We start from the raw sequence: 15,248 nt of genomic DNA, 5'->3' as shown, positions 1-15,248 counted from the left end.
TAAAGCAGAAGAAAACCATATTCTAACAAACTGAAACAACAAAACAAAAAAGATCTTTAATTTTTGGCACATTACAATTAAAAAAAATGTTTGTGACTGACAATAACTTAAGTGAAAAACTTACTTTATAAGTTAATTAGACTTTTTACAATACCAGCTATAAAAAAATTATTATTTAAAGTTAAAAAAATTAACAACTTCAAAGCAAAGTTAATTACAAAAAAATTACGGCGGTAAATGTTTTAATCGTCCTAAGTTAAAAAAGATATCAGTAGTCAAACAACTTCTAAAAAAGGCACAATTTAAAAACTAAAAAAAGAGTAAACCATTAAAAACTTCACAAAAAAATAGTTTGACCATTTTGCACTTATCTGACAAAACTTAATATAATTGGCAAACTTAAAAAAATCAAAATAAACCTTATAAAAAGTTCAATAGATATAAAGCAAAAAAAATCTTGATTTTTTATAAGTTAGTTATCAGCAAAACATAACAAATTCAAAAGGAGAATTTAAATTCATAATGAAAAAACACCTTAAAAACATTAATAACACAAACTAAATCAATGATTTGCGTAAAAAAGATACAAATAAGTTTTAATTATAAGGCTTTTTCCAAACATTTGACAGTTTTTTTCTTAACTTTGAAAACAACTTGTTACTGTACAGCAACTCAGCTTCTTCTATTGTTGAGGGAAGGTTTTTTCCTCTTGTCTCAGGCAGGAACAAGGCTAACAATCCAGCCATGAACGAAAACCCACCGAAAAAAGCCTGACGAAAGTATAAACAATTGGAAACTTTAAATAATAATAAAAAACTTGTTATCTGCAATAAAACTTAATTAATTGTATTGATACTTTTATAACTCAACTAATAGAAGTAAGCCTAAAATTGAAATGTTTATATTTCTAACTTTTTTAAGACAACCGTTCTGTTATAGTTTAGTTTATTGTTAATAATTTGTAACTGTGTTTATTTTAACTCCAAAAAGACTAATAAGCCACAATACGAGAAGTTTAAACCATAAAATTTCTAGATTATCTTTCTTTATTTATTCTAATGTGTTATTAGTTTAGTTATTTTCATGTCAACTAACACTAGTAAGCCACAAATTGAAATGTTTGAACTGCAGTGCGAACGGCATAACCAGGTTCGAAGTCATTGAAGCCACAGTTGCTAATCCTACAGCCGTTCCTCTGAATAAATTTATTTTAAATATAAATTAAAGATAAAATCTAAATGACAAAAGGGGTAACAAGTGTTAATATTGACTACATGTACGTTTAGTTTTATTATTACAAATATTAAGATAAACAAAAGTTTATTTTGTCCTCTGTTTGTTAACAATAAGTGTTATACTAAAGGTAAATTTTAGTTGGAACTATTTTTTGGAATACATGTTGTGTTATTAATTGTTTTTGCTTTAGGTAACGTTACAAATAAAAGTAGTTTAAACTCCGAAATACAACATGGATATGTGTGTTTTTTTGCCTCATACTACATTTTCTAAGTATACAAACTTAACTTACTAGTAAAAAGTAAACTTTAAGTAAGATTTATTTCTAATTTTGTACAGAGTTTTAGTAAAATTAATGTAAAATTAACACTTCAGGTAACAATAATTTTTATACACAAAAATGCTTTTACAAAGGCTTAAATAAGTGAAAATATTAAAGAAATACAAAAAAAAAAGTTAAGTAAAGACTAAATTAATTGTTGTAAACATGAATGAATGTAGTGTATAGGTCGAAAAATAAAAATAACGAAGTTAAGGTGTAACTTTGGGTGTACTAACTAAATTAAAAAAAAAAAATTGAAACCTAAGAAAATACTCACACAAATATATTACATTATAAAATGAACAGACCTCAAAGTAGTAGGGTAGAGTTCAACGGTGTAGTTGTAGCACACTGCAATCGACCCGCTCACAGCGAGTTTCCCGAGAATCGAGAAAACTGTTGCTGCGTTCATAATTGCTGCAAAACGTTTAGATAAAAAATAAGTATATACAAGTTGCTTTTAAAGCTTTTAGCTATTTTTACCCGTAACGTAATAACATCTTTAACTTAAGCCTAAAGTTTTTTTTTATACTTTTCAAGCACTTATCAGTACGTGTTCAATGATTAGTTAAATGTTTTAGTTGATTTTAGTGTATGAACTTTTTTTTGATTTTTTGTTTCTACTTTTGGTGCTCAAATTTTCTAGTCAGAGAGCAGTATTTACAAGAAAAAAGTAATTTATGGGCCGAACTTTTAAAAATTAATTTGCAAATGACGTTATTTTTAAATTTGTAATAAAATATTTAGATAATTATTAAAAAACAAATTTACATTAAAACAACTACTGTATGACTTACTGTGTACTGAAAACTAAGTTTAGACTTATGATAAAAATTCGTTTTAAAAAGCTCTATTTTTTTTTGCCAGAGTTGTATTTAAGCTAAAAAAAAATGTCGCAAGCCAGAGATTTCTGCTTGGCAAGCCGAATGTTGCCAGCACTTTAAATTTTACCTTAATAAGTTCAAGAAAAATAATGATAAATGAAGTTGGTGATTTTTAATTTGACTTAAGTAGGACTTAGACAACTTTTCTTTATTAAAAAAACTACTAGTTATACAAAAATAAATTAGAACTTTTTTTATTTAACTTGCAAACTTTTTTGTTTTTAAAAACAACATTGATATAAAATTAAAACCCAACTGACACGTGACCCCGTAGGAAAACCGCGTGCAGATTGCCGCACAAATGCAAAAAATTCCCCCGAACAGAAGATTGCCGCTGACCACCGGCCGCCTACCAATCCTGTCTATGGCAGAGAAGGAAATTATGATGGCTATCAAGTCCACCAGGCCGTTCAGAAAGTTGTTCAGGTAGGTGTTGCCTGCAGCGATTGGTATTAGAACTAAATAAATACAAATGTTTGAGTTATTTTGTTTAGTTCATTTAGTTTTATTTTATTCATTACAAGAACTTAATCAATTTTTCTGAAGTAGATCTTTCATCATCATGTCATGTTTCAAGTTTTCAAACACTAATAAATAAGCTAAGTGCAAATTTTATAAACAACTACTTCCGTTTACGGCTCTTGTAACCACCTACCAGACAAAGTTTCGTTGTTGAAAGAAAGTCCGAAGAAGAGAAGGCCGTTGACAAAGGAGACGAACATGATTGCTATCGTTACAGAGCACATACGGGGTCTTCGGAAAAGCTCCATTGGTGAATAGATCACGTCTTTGTCGTCCTGTTTTTATTATTTTGTTAAGATTAAGCAAGTTAAATTTATATATATATTACGATTTTATATAAATCTACGTATTTAACTTTCCGGTAAAAAAAAATATGTAAGGGTTTTAGAATGTTTTTGGAGCAAGCTTTATTAAAAAAATATGTTTTATTTTATTGTAAAAGTTAATGTTAATCTACTAAATAAAAGTGGTTGAGTTAAATTCTAACTTTCCGTATTTAAAAAGTACACGTCTTTATTTTGTAGTAAAAAAAATATTGCAACGGTTAAAAAATCGTTTGCAAAAATTTAATTGAAAGAGTAGCTTAAGAAAAAATTCTAAAAGGTAAAACTTTCAATTACATTCAATTTAATTAAAATATTAGTCAATTTACTTTCGACTCATTAGTGGCCGCTCTTTCCCACAGGTCGCTGGACAACTTGCTTTTGTTTCTATTCGCAATCAACTGAATTATTTTCTTTCCCTCTCTCGAGCGCCGCTTGTCGAACAACCATCTGGAAATCATTGATGCAGAAAATAAAACGGTGAGTTACAAAAATCAATCAGAATTTTATATTGCAATAAGTTAACGGTTGTTTTACCTTTATTGAATAAAAAAGTAAGCTAAAATACTCAAAAATAGTTTGGACTAAGGACCTAGGTGTAGGAATGTAGCAATAAATAATTTTAAGTTTAGGACTAATGGTTTTTCCATAATAAATTACAAAAATTTAAAATTAATCATTAAAAAAAACAAAAAAGCAAGTTGAATAAGTTGAAAGAGTTGGAGTTAACAGACTAGTAAAGTTTTTACTGATGTTTTAATTTGCAACATAACTTTAAAACTCATTGAACAAAGTAATTTTGTTTTTTTTTAATTAACTTCTTACTTTTCTAAACTTATGCTTGATATATTTTTTGTTAATTAGTTCTAGTTAAAGAAAGTTCTAATTTAACTGATTGTTAAACTGTTAAAGTAAAAAAATGTAAACTATAAGCAGACAACTTGTAAACTTACCTAGGAGATTCAACAAGAAAGAACCAAAACAAGAAGAAGGGAAGAACTGTAAAAGATACAGCAAACACGAGAAGTCTCCAAGACCTAAAACAAGTACATTGATATGTAATTAAAGAAATTACATTAAAATATTATTACAAAAACTGTGAACGAACAATATTAGCCAACAGGATTTTAACAACAGGCCTTTAATAACAATTTTGAAATAAATGAAGCATTAATGTTTTAAAGAATAATAACTGCGGATGAGCAGCGAACGTTAGCAGTTTCCAGGAAGTATGTAAACAGGAAAAGCTTTAAGTAGAAAAAAACTTAAGTTGAAAAGACAAAGTAACATAAACATAAGCATATCTGAGGTCTCAGTCAGTATTTAACTTATAATTTTCTAAAAGTGAAATTTGTTTTTTCTATGTCTAAACAATACTTTTAAAACCTATTCAAAGTTTTTATAAAATATTCAAATCACTGTAAAGATTTCAATAAAGTTTTAACTAACATAAACAAGATTTAGTTGTTTTGTCGAAGTCATATATTTTCCCAAAGTATTAGTGAAAGGTTTTAGATAAAAAACTACAACTCATTTCTACCTGAAAAAGTATCCGAGTCGGATAAGATCATTTGTGATTAATAAAACAAATCTAATTAAAAATAATTAATTAGTAGTATGCGGGTGTGGATAACATCATTTGTAAGCAACAAAAATAAAGTTAGTTATTAGCCGTATAAGTACCTTAATAAGGATAAGAACCGACGCTTGCTTAATAAATTAAATTGAAGTGAAAAACTATTTTACTACTGGTAATATCATGTGCAGCTGATAAGAATTTTATAGATACTTGAAGTAGTATCTAATTACGAGTAGAAACATTAACTAATAAATATAAATTATTACTTGAAGCAATACCTGAATACTTGTAGGATCATGATTAGTTAAAATAGATAAATTACTACCTGAAAAAGTACCCAAACACGGATAACATCATGTGTCCCAAGGAGAATCCGATGTTGAAAAGAGCTCCGACGAAGCTTCTCTTCGCACTTCCAGTCATCTCCATCGCTAAAATTTATTTTAAACAATTTAAAAAGTAATTGTTTTTATGAGCTTAGCATTACTGAAAGTTTTGTTTAATTGGTAAATTAGTTACCACAAAACTTTAAGTCGTTTCTATAAATGAAGTATATATTTTCTTAAGACAAAATTTATCACCCCAGAGAATCAACAAAGAAAAAAGACCTTTACATTAAAAATTTATTTTTTAAATCAGTTAGGTTTTTGTAATATATTATAAATAAAACAATAAAAAATAGGTTGAAAATTCTAAACCAGTTAAATTTTTATATGAATTATAATCGAAACATTGTTTTACTTAAAACGTATTTTACCAGATATAACGGACTTTCTACTTAAGTTTTAAAACATCAAAGGAAATACTTAATTAAGTTAGAAAAAAAAGTATATTTTAGAACTTTATATTACTTAATCAAAGGTAAATAATGAAAAATTTGAAGGTTGCAATGTATTATACTAAGTTTGAATGACAAAATAAAATTTTAACTGACGTTTGGCAGCTTTTGCCAAGCGTTTACCAAAAATATTTTTTATACATGCATCGTTGAACACGAGTAATGTTCAAATAACAAACTGAGTGCACCGTCGGAAGAATTTAGACTTTTTTAACTTCACTATACGCATAAATGTTGAGAAAAACCAAACAACAAGTTTTTTTTCTATTTTGATTTTATACTCAAGTGATTTCAATAATCAACTTAATTAGTTTGGTATCTTATTTATTGATTAAATTAATACTTCATGATCTTGAGAGTTGTAACATAATTAACAAATTATAGAAACTATTTTACTAAAATACCAAATATGTCTAAAAAGACTTTACAATAAGTTTTAAACCGCCTTATTCTTTCTGTGCCCAAGTAAAAGCTGAGTATTTTAAAGTTTATTAAATTTAATATTGCATTAAAAAACTACTACAATACTTCTTACTTTAGTTGCCCTAAGTGAGCTTTTTGTAAATAAAGTTTTTTCTAATTTCTGATGGCTGTTATTTTTGACATGCATTTATTCTTGATAAGTTAAGTTAAAAACGTAAAAATATATAACTGCTTATCTTAAGAAAGCTTGATATATAAAAGTTTTCTTTGAAAATAAACTTACGATTGGCTACGAATTGTTGCCAAATTGCTACCTACTTACACTAATTTACTAATTACGATTATTAAAAAAATGAACACTACCAACTACTTATCTACTAGATTGACTATCAGGACCCGGATCCGGTCGGACACCACCTATTTAGATCCGGATCCGACCGGATCTTAGTTTTAAAAATTATCGAGTTCCGGATCCGACCAGACCTAAGTTTGAAAGAAAGATCCGGATCCGGTATATCGCTACTACCCAGCACACACATGCCGATTTACAGAGGTCGTCGCGTTCACAACCGCCGGTTTTACAAAATCTCAGGCAACTGCTCACCGTAAACGTAGCCGCCGATGAAAGCGGTCTCGCTGAACACCGCCCCGACGAACCTGATCGCCACGAAGAGTTCGAAGGTGGACGCGTAAGACGACGCCACCCCCGTCGCGAACAAAACCACCTCCACTATCAGCAACACGTTCTTTCTTCCGTACCTTTAAATTGGTTTTGGTTGTAAAAGTTAAATAAAAACTGTTTGAAAAAACATCTCGACAACAAAAATTGAATTCTTTCCGTATCTGCACGTGTTTTTTATATTATTATTATTTTTATTTTTCAAGTTTTATCTACTATCTAAATGCGAGCAATGTGAAATGCGAGCAACGTGATTTAAACTACCAGAACCTAAAATACCTAAAAGTCAGTTTTCAGCTAATTTTATGAAGTATATGAGTTATCAAAATACTTCAAATACTTAAAAGTTTTTGTTTATAAAAAATATTTGCACCAAACCGCTTGCACATACCTTATGTGATGTCACAAAGACCTTTGATAGCAATGTATGAGTTTAAAACTGATAATGTAAATAAACAACTAAAATGCAAAATAAAGTTTAATTAAAAAAATATATTTCTGTTTTGTATACTTAATCAACGCTTTTAAGCATTGCTCTTATTATGACGTTTTATGTCAGGGGTCGGCAGCCTAATATAACTCGCGGGCCAATTTTTCTAAAAAAATTTTTTTCGGGCCGCACTATTTTGAAAAAAAAACTTTTGAGGGTCGCATTTACTTTAAAAAAGTTCTACTAATTAGTAGAAAAACATTATTTAAGATCAAAAATGTGATAAATTAAGCAATATCAGAGCACTAAAAAAGAGTTTTAATTTATTTAAGAGCCTAACTATATGGTTTTGTTACAAAATCTTTAGTTATTATTGTTTTTAATATGTATATTTTGACTAAAAAGCAGCTTGCGGGTCCTTATTGTGACTTTGAAGGCCGCATTTTGCCAACCCCTGTTTATGTAGTAGTATTTAAAAGTATTCAAAATTAATTTGAAAAAAGATGGTAACATGCTTATATTTTATACAAAATAAACATTTTATACAAATGTTTTATACAAATTAAACATTCTATTCCAGTAGTAAGCTTATAGCTACACAAAGTTTAAATAATATTTTGCCAAAGCGTAAGTTAGGAAGAACGATTTTTTCTTAGTATCCCTTAAAACTGTTTACTTTTCAGTATTCTTGTTAAAACTGTCAAGTATTTGGCCGCAAACAGCTGTTTTACTATTTTACTTCATTTGATTTATAGAATCTAAACTATTCATCACAACAAATTACTACTTAGTACATATATCTTAATAAACCTGTCAAGAATATATCCTCCAACAACAGAACTAATGAGAACTCCGAACGAAAATACAAGCAAAACAACGGAAACGAGCAACTTTCTATCACACACCATGTTCCACTGTGGTAAAATACATGTGTTTAATAAAGAAAAAAAAAAATTTAATTAAAAAACGGATATTTAAGTAGTTTACCTTAAAACACTGAAAACTATAATTTTTTAAAACAACTTTTGATAATATTTTGTTTTTGTTTTAGTAGCGTTTTCTTGCTTATACTTGATATCAATTAACTTAATTTTAGCTTTTCAATCTTGTTAGAAAATAAACGTAGTGCTGTAACGATTTTTAGCATAACAATAAGTTTAAACCTTTTTAAACACAAACCTCTGTTACCATGGTGTTTAAAAACACTGATTTATCGAAGACATATTTCCCGTTACAGCCAGTAATACTTGAGTATGACGTCACAGCTTGTTTAATGCAGCTGGTGTTAAGATGAGGACATGTGTTTGTTAAGTTTACGTTGTACACCGAGCATTGCTGTTAGCATGTTTATAAAACTAAATACATGGACATTTTATAGTAGCTGTATAAGTTTTAATTTTCTATAGTACAACTGTTGTCATTCAAAATAAAATTTGAAAAAATCAAACTACAAATTTTATCCCTTGCTACGTATAAATTAGAAAAATATAAAAAAACTGTATTACTTTTTTATAAAACTTACGAGAGTACAACGGTTTGGTAGTTAATTATTATTTGATTAGAAAATATGTTTAATAACAAAACTCACATCAAAATTTAAATATTTATGTTTTGGAATAAAAATATTTCTTATTTCATTTTCACTTAAACTGTGTGCAGCATCGTCTATTGAAGGAACAAAACACCTTGAATGTTACAGTAGAGTAGTTTAGTTGTTACTTTTTTTTATAAAGGTAAAATAAATTTACAACTTAACTTTACTTAACCAGTTAAATTAAATGGTTTTTTAAGATAAAATTTTATCGTCAAATTTATAATTGTTTGTATTATTTAAATAAATCTATTAGAAGCATTAACTTTTATGCTTAGAAAAAAACAAACTTTGTATAATTTTCTTTTGTTATTAATTGAATAAAAGGACTATACTTATAGAAACATTTATTAAAAAAACATGCTTGATTTTAGGTTTAAATAATAGTGCAGTTTATTAAGTAAACTTTTGTTTTGCCTTTTAAATTGTTTGCCTTTTAATTATACTTTGAAAACATTTTGCATACTCATAAGACTTCTAAAAAATTTCTTATCAAATAATCTTCTTTTTTTTACAAACATGTACAAACATTTACAAATAGTTACTTGTCAATTAAGATTTAAAACTATTTTTTATATTCTACCAATCAACAAACGGCCAAACGAAACAGTTTCAAAACAAAATTCCAAAAAACAACTATGATGAAAGAAGTTAACCGCTGAAATTAGCAATACGCATCGAACTAATTAACTTTAGGTAATAAAGATCGAATGCTTTTGACCCCCACATACGTGAGCTAACAGTGGGCGTATTTGAGGCTGAATTACAATAATGCTAAATTTTAGGGCATGGTTTCCCTAAAATCATTTTGAAAAGAGCACACTGAGCAGAAGTCTAACTAAATTATTTTTTCTGTGTTATTTTACTGCCTCACTAGTTATTGCCGTCTGTTAGTAAAATTGTCATCCACTTTGAAAAACTTTGATTAATACCAGAACTTTTATTGGTTGGCAAAGTATTGATATTTTAAGTATCAAAAAAGTGTTACTAGAAGCATCGAAAAAAGTTTGTTAACTAGAATATAGGAAAAAGTTAATAGGGATCGAAAAATAAAATTATAATAAAATAATAGTAAGTACGAGTTAACTTTAAGTAATTTATTGTTTTATTACTATCAAATATATAAATAAATCTTACTACTAAATAAAAGAACATATAAACCTGTATTTAGGTGTAGCTGCAATAAAAACTGGAGCAAAATCTATGAGTGCTGTGAAAATGTTAAAAAATAATTATAAAGTAGAAAAAATGTAAAATAGATACACATCGCTAAAAAATTTTTAAAAACTAGCACAGTTGAATAAGTTTTGCGATAAAACATTTCTGGCTAAAAAATACAATTTTTCTAAGCTGAAATTGTTAGACAAGTTTCAATTTTTTTTATAATTTAGATATAACTTAACAATACTTGGTTTTTTTTTATTTAACTAATGTGACTCTGTAAACAAAAATTTAATAATAATAAAAATATAATTTTTTGTTCATAAAAGATAAAACAGGATACAATAAAATAAAAGTACTAAAAATAAAATTCAAACTTAAATTACACTAACGAAGCCAATAAGACCCTTATCAACTTTTAAGTTTCGTTTTAAAAACTTTAACATCAAAATACAAAACAGCAAGATTTTTCATTTAAATAAACTAACCATCGGGTATCGCTATCCACGTGACCAACAAAACGAGGAAAAGCTGATAAGTTTTCAAATCGCCAACTTCAGCCATTATGATGCTGAAATCGTAACTTTCTTTTGAACCTTCTTTGGTAACTTTTTCTGTGGATTTTGGTTCTTGTGTCGTTTCCAAATTCTGTCCTACACTTTCGAACGCTTCGTTTTCGTAAACATTAGCTTCCATTTTTTGTTTTTATGAACAGTCTTATATTTTCTGCTATTAAAGTTTTCATTTGAGGTTTAATTTAACGTCATCTTATAACAGTTGTTTAAATTCTGAAATAAATTAGCTTAAAAATAAAACAAAATATCAAAAATAACTTGAAAATAATAGAAATTAGCAGAACTTTTAGTTTTTAGTGAAACAACAAAAGTTCATACGTCCCTATCGTTAACAATAAACGTAATGCCGAAGTCAAGCAAGACAACAAATTTGTATATTCAATATTGCAGGCTTGACTAACTTTTACCAATTAAATTGAAAGTTTTCACACCGCGAAAAATTGTTGCAAAATAAAGTTATTGATGCAATGCGCTCTTTGATTTTGCAATGCAGGCACCATAATTTGACAATGAATACTCTGGTGTAAAGTACTTTTGAAATGTTGTATTTATAACAGCTTAAATGGATACTAAACAGAACGGATTGCAGAATTAAAGATGAAAGTATGTATGTATTGTTTTACTTGAATTTTCTGAACTACTAAAAAATAACAGTCAAGTTTTAGTCGACTGTGTAATAACAAAAACATGTCAAAAATACCAAGAGTAGCTGGATAATTAAATAGTGTTATATTTTCTATTCGTTTAAATTTATAATTAGCATTTAAAATTTGTTGGTTTTCTAAAAAAAAGTTTTAAACTACTTTAGCTTCTGTTTCTGAATTTTTTTCTAAGTCAACTCGTTTAAAAAAAAATACTACTACTATAACTACAACTTAAGTATAAACCAATAAAAATAGTAAACTAGTTTAACTGTATAGTGCTAATACAGTTTTTTAAATTCCTGAATTTAGTTTGTTTATATTAATGTAACTGAAATTTATATTGATGTTGAAAATTCAGACGAAAATAAAATTTTTGACTCGATTTAGAAAAACTATCAAACAATCAGTTTTACACATGTTTTTTTTTGTTGTTTTTTATTATTTTAACACTTGAAATAAATTAACTTCATATTGAGATTTAAAGTTATTATATTTTATTTATATCCTGATGGGTACTTTAAATTTGTGTTTAATTAATTCTTATTTTCTTTTATTCCGTTTTATTTATTGTTTTATTACAAAATATTTAAATATTTAGGAGATAAAAAAATAATGCGTAACAGCTCGTAAGACATTTTATAAGCATGTGATGAACGACTCGATATCCAAAAGGTTCCTTTGTGCACCAAGCCCATAGACCAACTTTTGTGAGCGCTATTTTATTGTTCAATAAACAATAAAATTATTTTTTTTATTTTAAATAAACTTAACACTATCTGGAATTTTAGGTTCGTAAAAACCAACTCTTTTCTAATTTCTAAAACAAAAAATCCGTTATCATTTAACAATCAATAAATTAGAATTTCATAAGTATAACTGTTTTTCATTCAGAAATTAAAATGGGATGAAGGTAGTCTTCCTCTTTTGATTTTAAAGACCGGACAGAATTGAATTTTAAATAAACAAAATAAAAATGGTAAGAACCATTAAAAAAATCAGTCACAGTCTTATACAAGCACTTATTCAAATAGAATCTTAATCAAATAGATAAGTGCTTGTATAAGACTGTGACTGATTTTTTTAATGGTTCTTACCATTTTTACTTTGTTTTTCATTCAATGAAAGTTATGTCATAATATACTCTACTGACATCAAACATACTTAAAAAAACCAGTTTCAAAAATTGCACATTGTAAAAACAAAAAAAAAACATAATTTTTTCACGCTTTTTAAAATAAAAAGAATAAATTTCAGGCTTTTCACATGACTGTTTCAATTCACCATACTGTATGACTAAGGCTTTACGAGTAATTTTTTCTTAAAAATTAAAAACAAACCTGCGATAAACGCAAAATTTTGGATGTTGTAATAATTTTACCACTGTCATGCAAAGCAGGACAAATTTATTAAGCGTAGCAAGTGCGTATAAATAAATGGAAATTTGTTTGTTCATAAATTTAATTTGAACAGCATATAATTTTTTCATGGATTATTTTATTAACACTTTTATTTTTATTTTTGGATAGATCTCTAAAGTTTATCAATTTAAGTAGACAAAATTTTTTAGCCATGAAAAGAAAAAAATAATGTATATAAAGCGTGCTTTTGCAATAAAAAATAGTTTTTTTTTTTTTGAATAAATTACAAAATTCAAAAAAAAATTGTTATTTAACTACAAATAAATAGAATCAAAAAAGGCATGGACAAATTTTTTGGTTGTTTAAAATTCAAGACTGTATATAAAACAAAACCGAATTAATTAAGGTCATGAAATGAATTTTTACTAACAAAATAACGAAAATCATTTACTATCTAATACACCGATAAAAACTTCTATCAAAAAAATCTACGAATAGTTTTAAATCAACAGCTTGTTTATCGTATAACTTAATTGATACGTAAATCGTACGTCAGTGACAATGAGAATGTTTACAAAAAATACAGTTATACACTACATATGTTAAAAGTAGTTTATGATTATTTAGAAGTATGTTATCAAAACTTTAACTTTTTTGTTTAAGGAAGGTATAAAAAGAATAATATTATTATAAACAATTAGTTATAACTTTGGTTTAAAATTGTTATTTATTATTTGAAAAAAATGTTTAAAACACGTAAAAATTCATGTATGACTAGTAATGCAATTTAAAATCAAAATTAGGAAATGAACAAATTTGTTTATTTTATGATTTTTTTTTTTTTTGAGTTACCGCAAAACCAATAAAAGTAAAACAAAGTAGTTGTAGTTTACGGATACTTGAAATTTATTTTTGGTAATTTTTAACACTTAAAATTTGTTTTAAAAGTTTTATCAGTATATAAAAAATAAATGTATTGATTTTAAAACTACGTTAGCAACTAAGTACAATAAACTTAAGGGTGTATCAAACTATTGCAAATCTGCAAAAACTTTTAAAATGCTACAATTTATAAATAATAATTTATTTTTATCACTGATAGTGGTATACAATATAAACTTACCTTAAATAAAAAATGTCGACATACACATTGCATTTTTGTGATAAGTAGAAAATTTTTCAAAACACACTTATCAACTGCTGTCGTGTATAAATAAGCTGTAAAATATAACATTAATATGTATAAAAGCTAGATTATCAATACGTCATAATGAGTTTAAAGAAAAAATCCGGAATGAATATTGTTTAGATAAGAACCGAGTAAAATTAGATACACAATACTTTTAAGCATAAGAAAGTAAGTAGAAAACTTAATGTTGTATCAGGATATTTCAATAAAGCATATTCATACAAATTTTTAAACTATATAAACGTAAAAAAAATAATGAAAAGCTATGAAAACGTTTGAAGTAAAATAAAATTATCAGAGTTTAGTTATTGTAACTATTTAAAAGGAATAAAGCTGTAGTATTTAGTAGTTAAAGTTTCAGAACAACTACACTAAAATATACTTGCGCAAATAAAAAACAGTATTTAAAACTGAAAAATATTAAAACAAAATTTGAAAATAAAATAAAATAAAACTATATCAGTTTGTACAAGTTAGTATTGTAAACTAATTTATAGATTTTTATAAAAAGAGGTCGTAAAACATTTAAATGATAATTGTTACGTCCTTTGGTTAAAATTGTAAATTTGTTGTAAAATAGTAAACAACAAATTTACAATTTTAACTAAAAGACGTAACATATTTTAACTAAAGGACGTAACATAAGTAAAATTAAATCAAACATCATAACTACTGCCAAGTATTCAACCCAAGACAAAAACATTTGCATGTAGCTTTATACTTATTTAATAAAAACGTTTTAATCGAAAACGACTTTAATATTTTGAAAACAGTATACAGATATAAGCTTTAAAGGCCAGTCGGGATTTTCAAAAGTAAGTACACTTTAGCTGTTTATAACTTACTTTTTTCAAAAAATATAGCCAAAATAATAATGTAGCACTCTAACGTAAAAGTTTCTAGTTTTCACGTTAGACACCCACTAAACAACAAACGTAAAAAAAATTATAAACGCCACCAGCGCTAAAGAACTTCTTTTGGAAGCAATTTTGAGACAATAAAATCAGGTTAAAAGGCATTTCTATTAGAGAAACAACAAAATGTGAACGAAAATTTAGTACAAAAAAATTGTCTTCTGACAATAAATGCGACTCATTCTTCGCGACAAAAGTTGCAGCAGTTCACGTGAGACTTTGAGGCCGTAGACGTGAACTGCAGTGTGATGCAAAAACTTTTCATAAAAGCCAGTCTGTTCAAGACAGTGTCAGACTAGATTTAGAACTTTAAATAGTTTCACACTGGCTCATTGTAAACGGAGTTAAACTAAATGTTGGTTAAACAAATTGCTGAAAAGTTTTTTTAATTTTTTGTTTCACAAGCTTTATTATTAGTTTTATGGGGTTTTTCTCAACTTTTTTTTTGAAAAAAATATTTTACTTAATTTGTAACAACTCTAATAAGCGTTGAAAAACTTAGCTTTAAAAATCAGTCGGAGTAATCTTGAGCCACGTTTAAGAATATTTTTGAAAAGATTTACAATTTTCTATTTTAAAT

The 15,248-nt window shown here is 26.8% G+C and overlaps 1 protein-coding gene across 1 annotated transcript; it reads right to left on the bottom strand.

The window, feature by feature from the left end:
* Positions 1–256: 256 nt before the first annotated feature.
* Positions 257–10,708, bottom strand: LOC145829636 (organic cation transporter protein-like). The gene is made up of 14 exons (XM_082937488.1): positions 10,477–10,708; positions 9,989–10,037; positions 8,825–8,921; positions 8,416–8,571; positions 8,047–8,150; positions 6,732–6,886; positions 5,192–5,297; positions 4,241–4,324; positions 3,617–3,737; positions 3,098–3,239; positions 2,703–2,879; positions 1,867–1,975; positions 1,096–1,195; positions 257–770 (listed from the first exon to the last, which is right to left on the bottom strand). The coding sequence occupies exons 1-14, from the start codon at positions 10,682–10,684 to the stop codon at positions 597–599; spliced, it is 1,782 nt and encodes a 593-aa protein (XP_082793614.1). The 5' UTR covers positions 10,685–10,708; the 3' UTR covers positions 257–596.
* Between the last annotated feature and the right edge of the window lie 4,540 nt (positions 10,709–15,248).

Source organism: Thalia democratica, chromosome 2 (assembly GCF_965202585.1).
Source record: "Thalia democratica chromosome 2, ktThaDemo2.hap1.1, whole genome shotgun sequence".
Classification (NCBI taxonomy): domain Eukaryota; kingdom Metazoa; phylum Chordata; class Thaliacea; order Salpida; family Salpidae; genus Thalia; species Thalia democratica.
The sequence above is the reverse complement of the archived record's forward strand: the minus strand, read 5'-3'. Positions and strand labels throughout refer to the sequence as shown.

Coding starts and splice junctions, on each gene's coding strand:
- LOC145829636 (XM_082937488.1), bottom strand. CDS start 10,684: ATGGAAGCTAATGTTTACGAAAACGAAGCGTTCGAAAGTGTAGGACAG. Junction 10,038..10,476: donor GTGGATAGCGATACCCGATG/GTTAGTTTATTT, acceptor ACATTTTCACAG/CACTCATAGATTTTGCTCCA. Junction 771..1,095: donor TCAATTTGTGGCTTACTAGT/GTTAGTTGACAT, acceptor TACTTTCGTCAG/GCTTTTTTCGGTGGGTTTTC.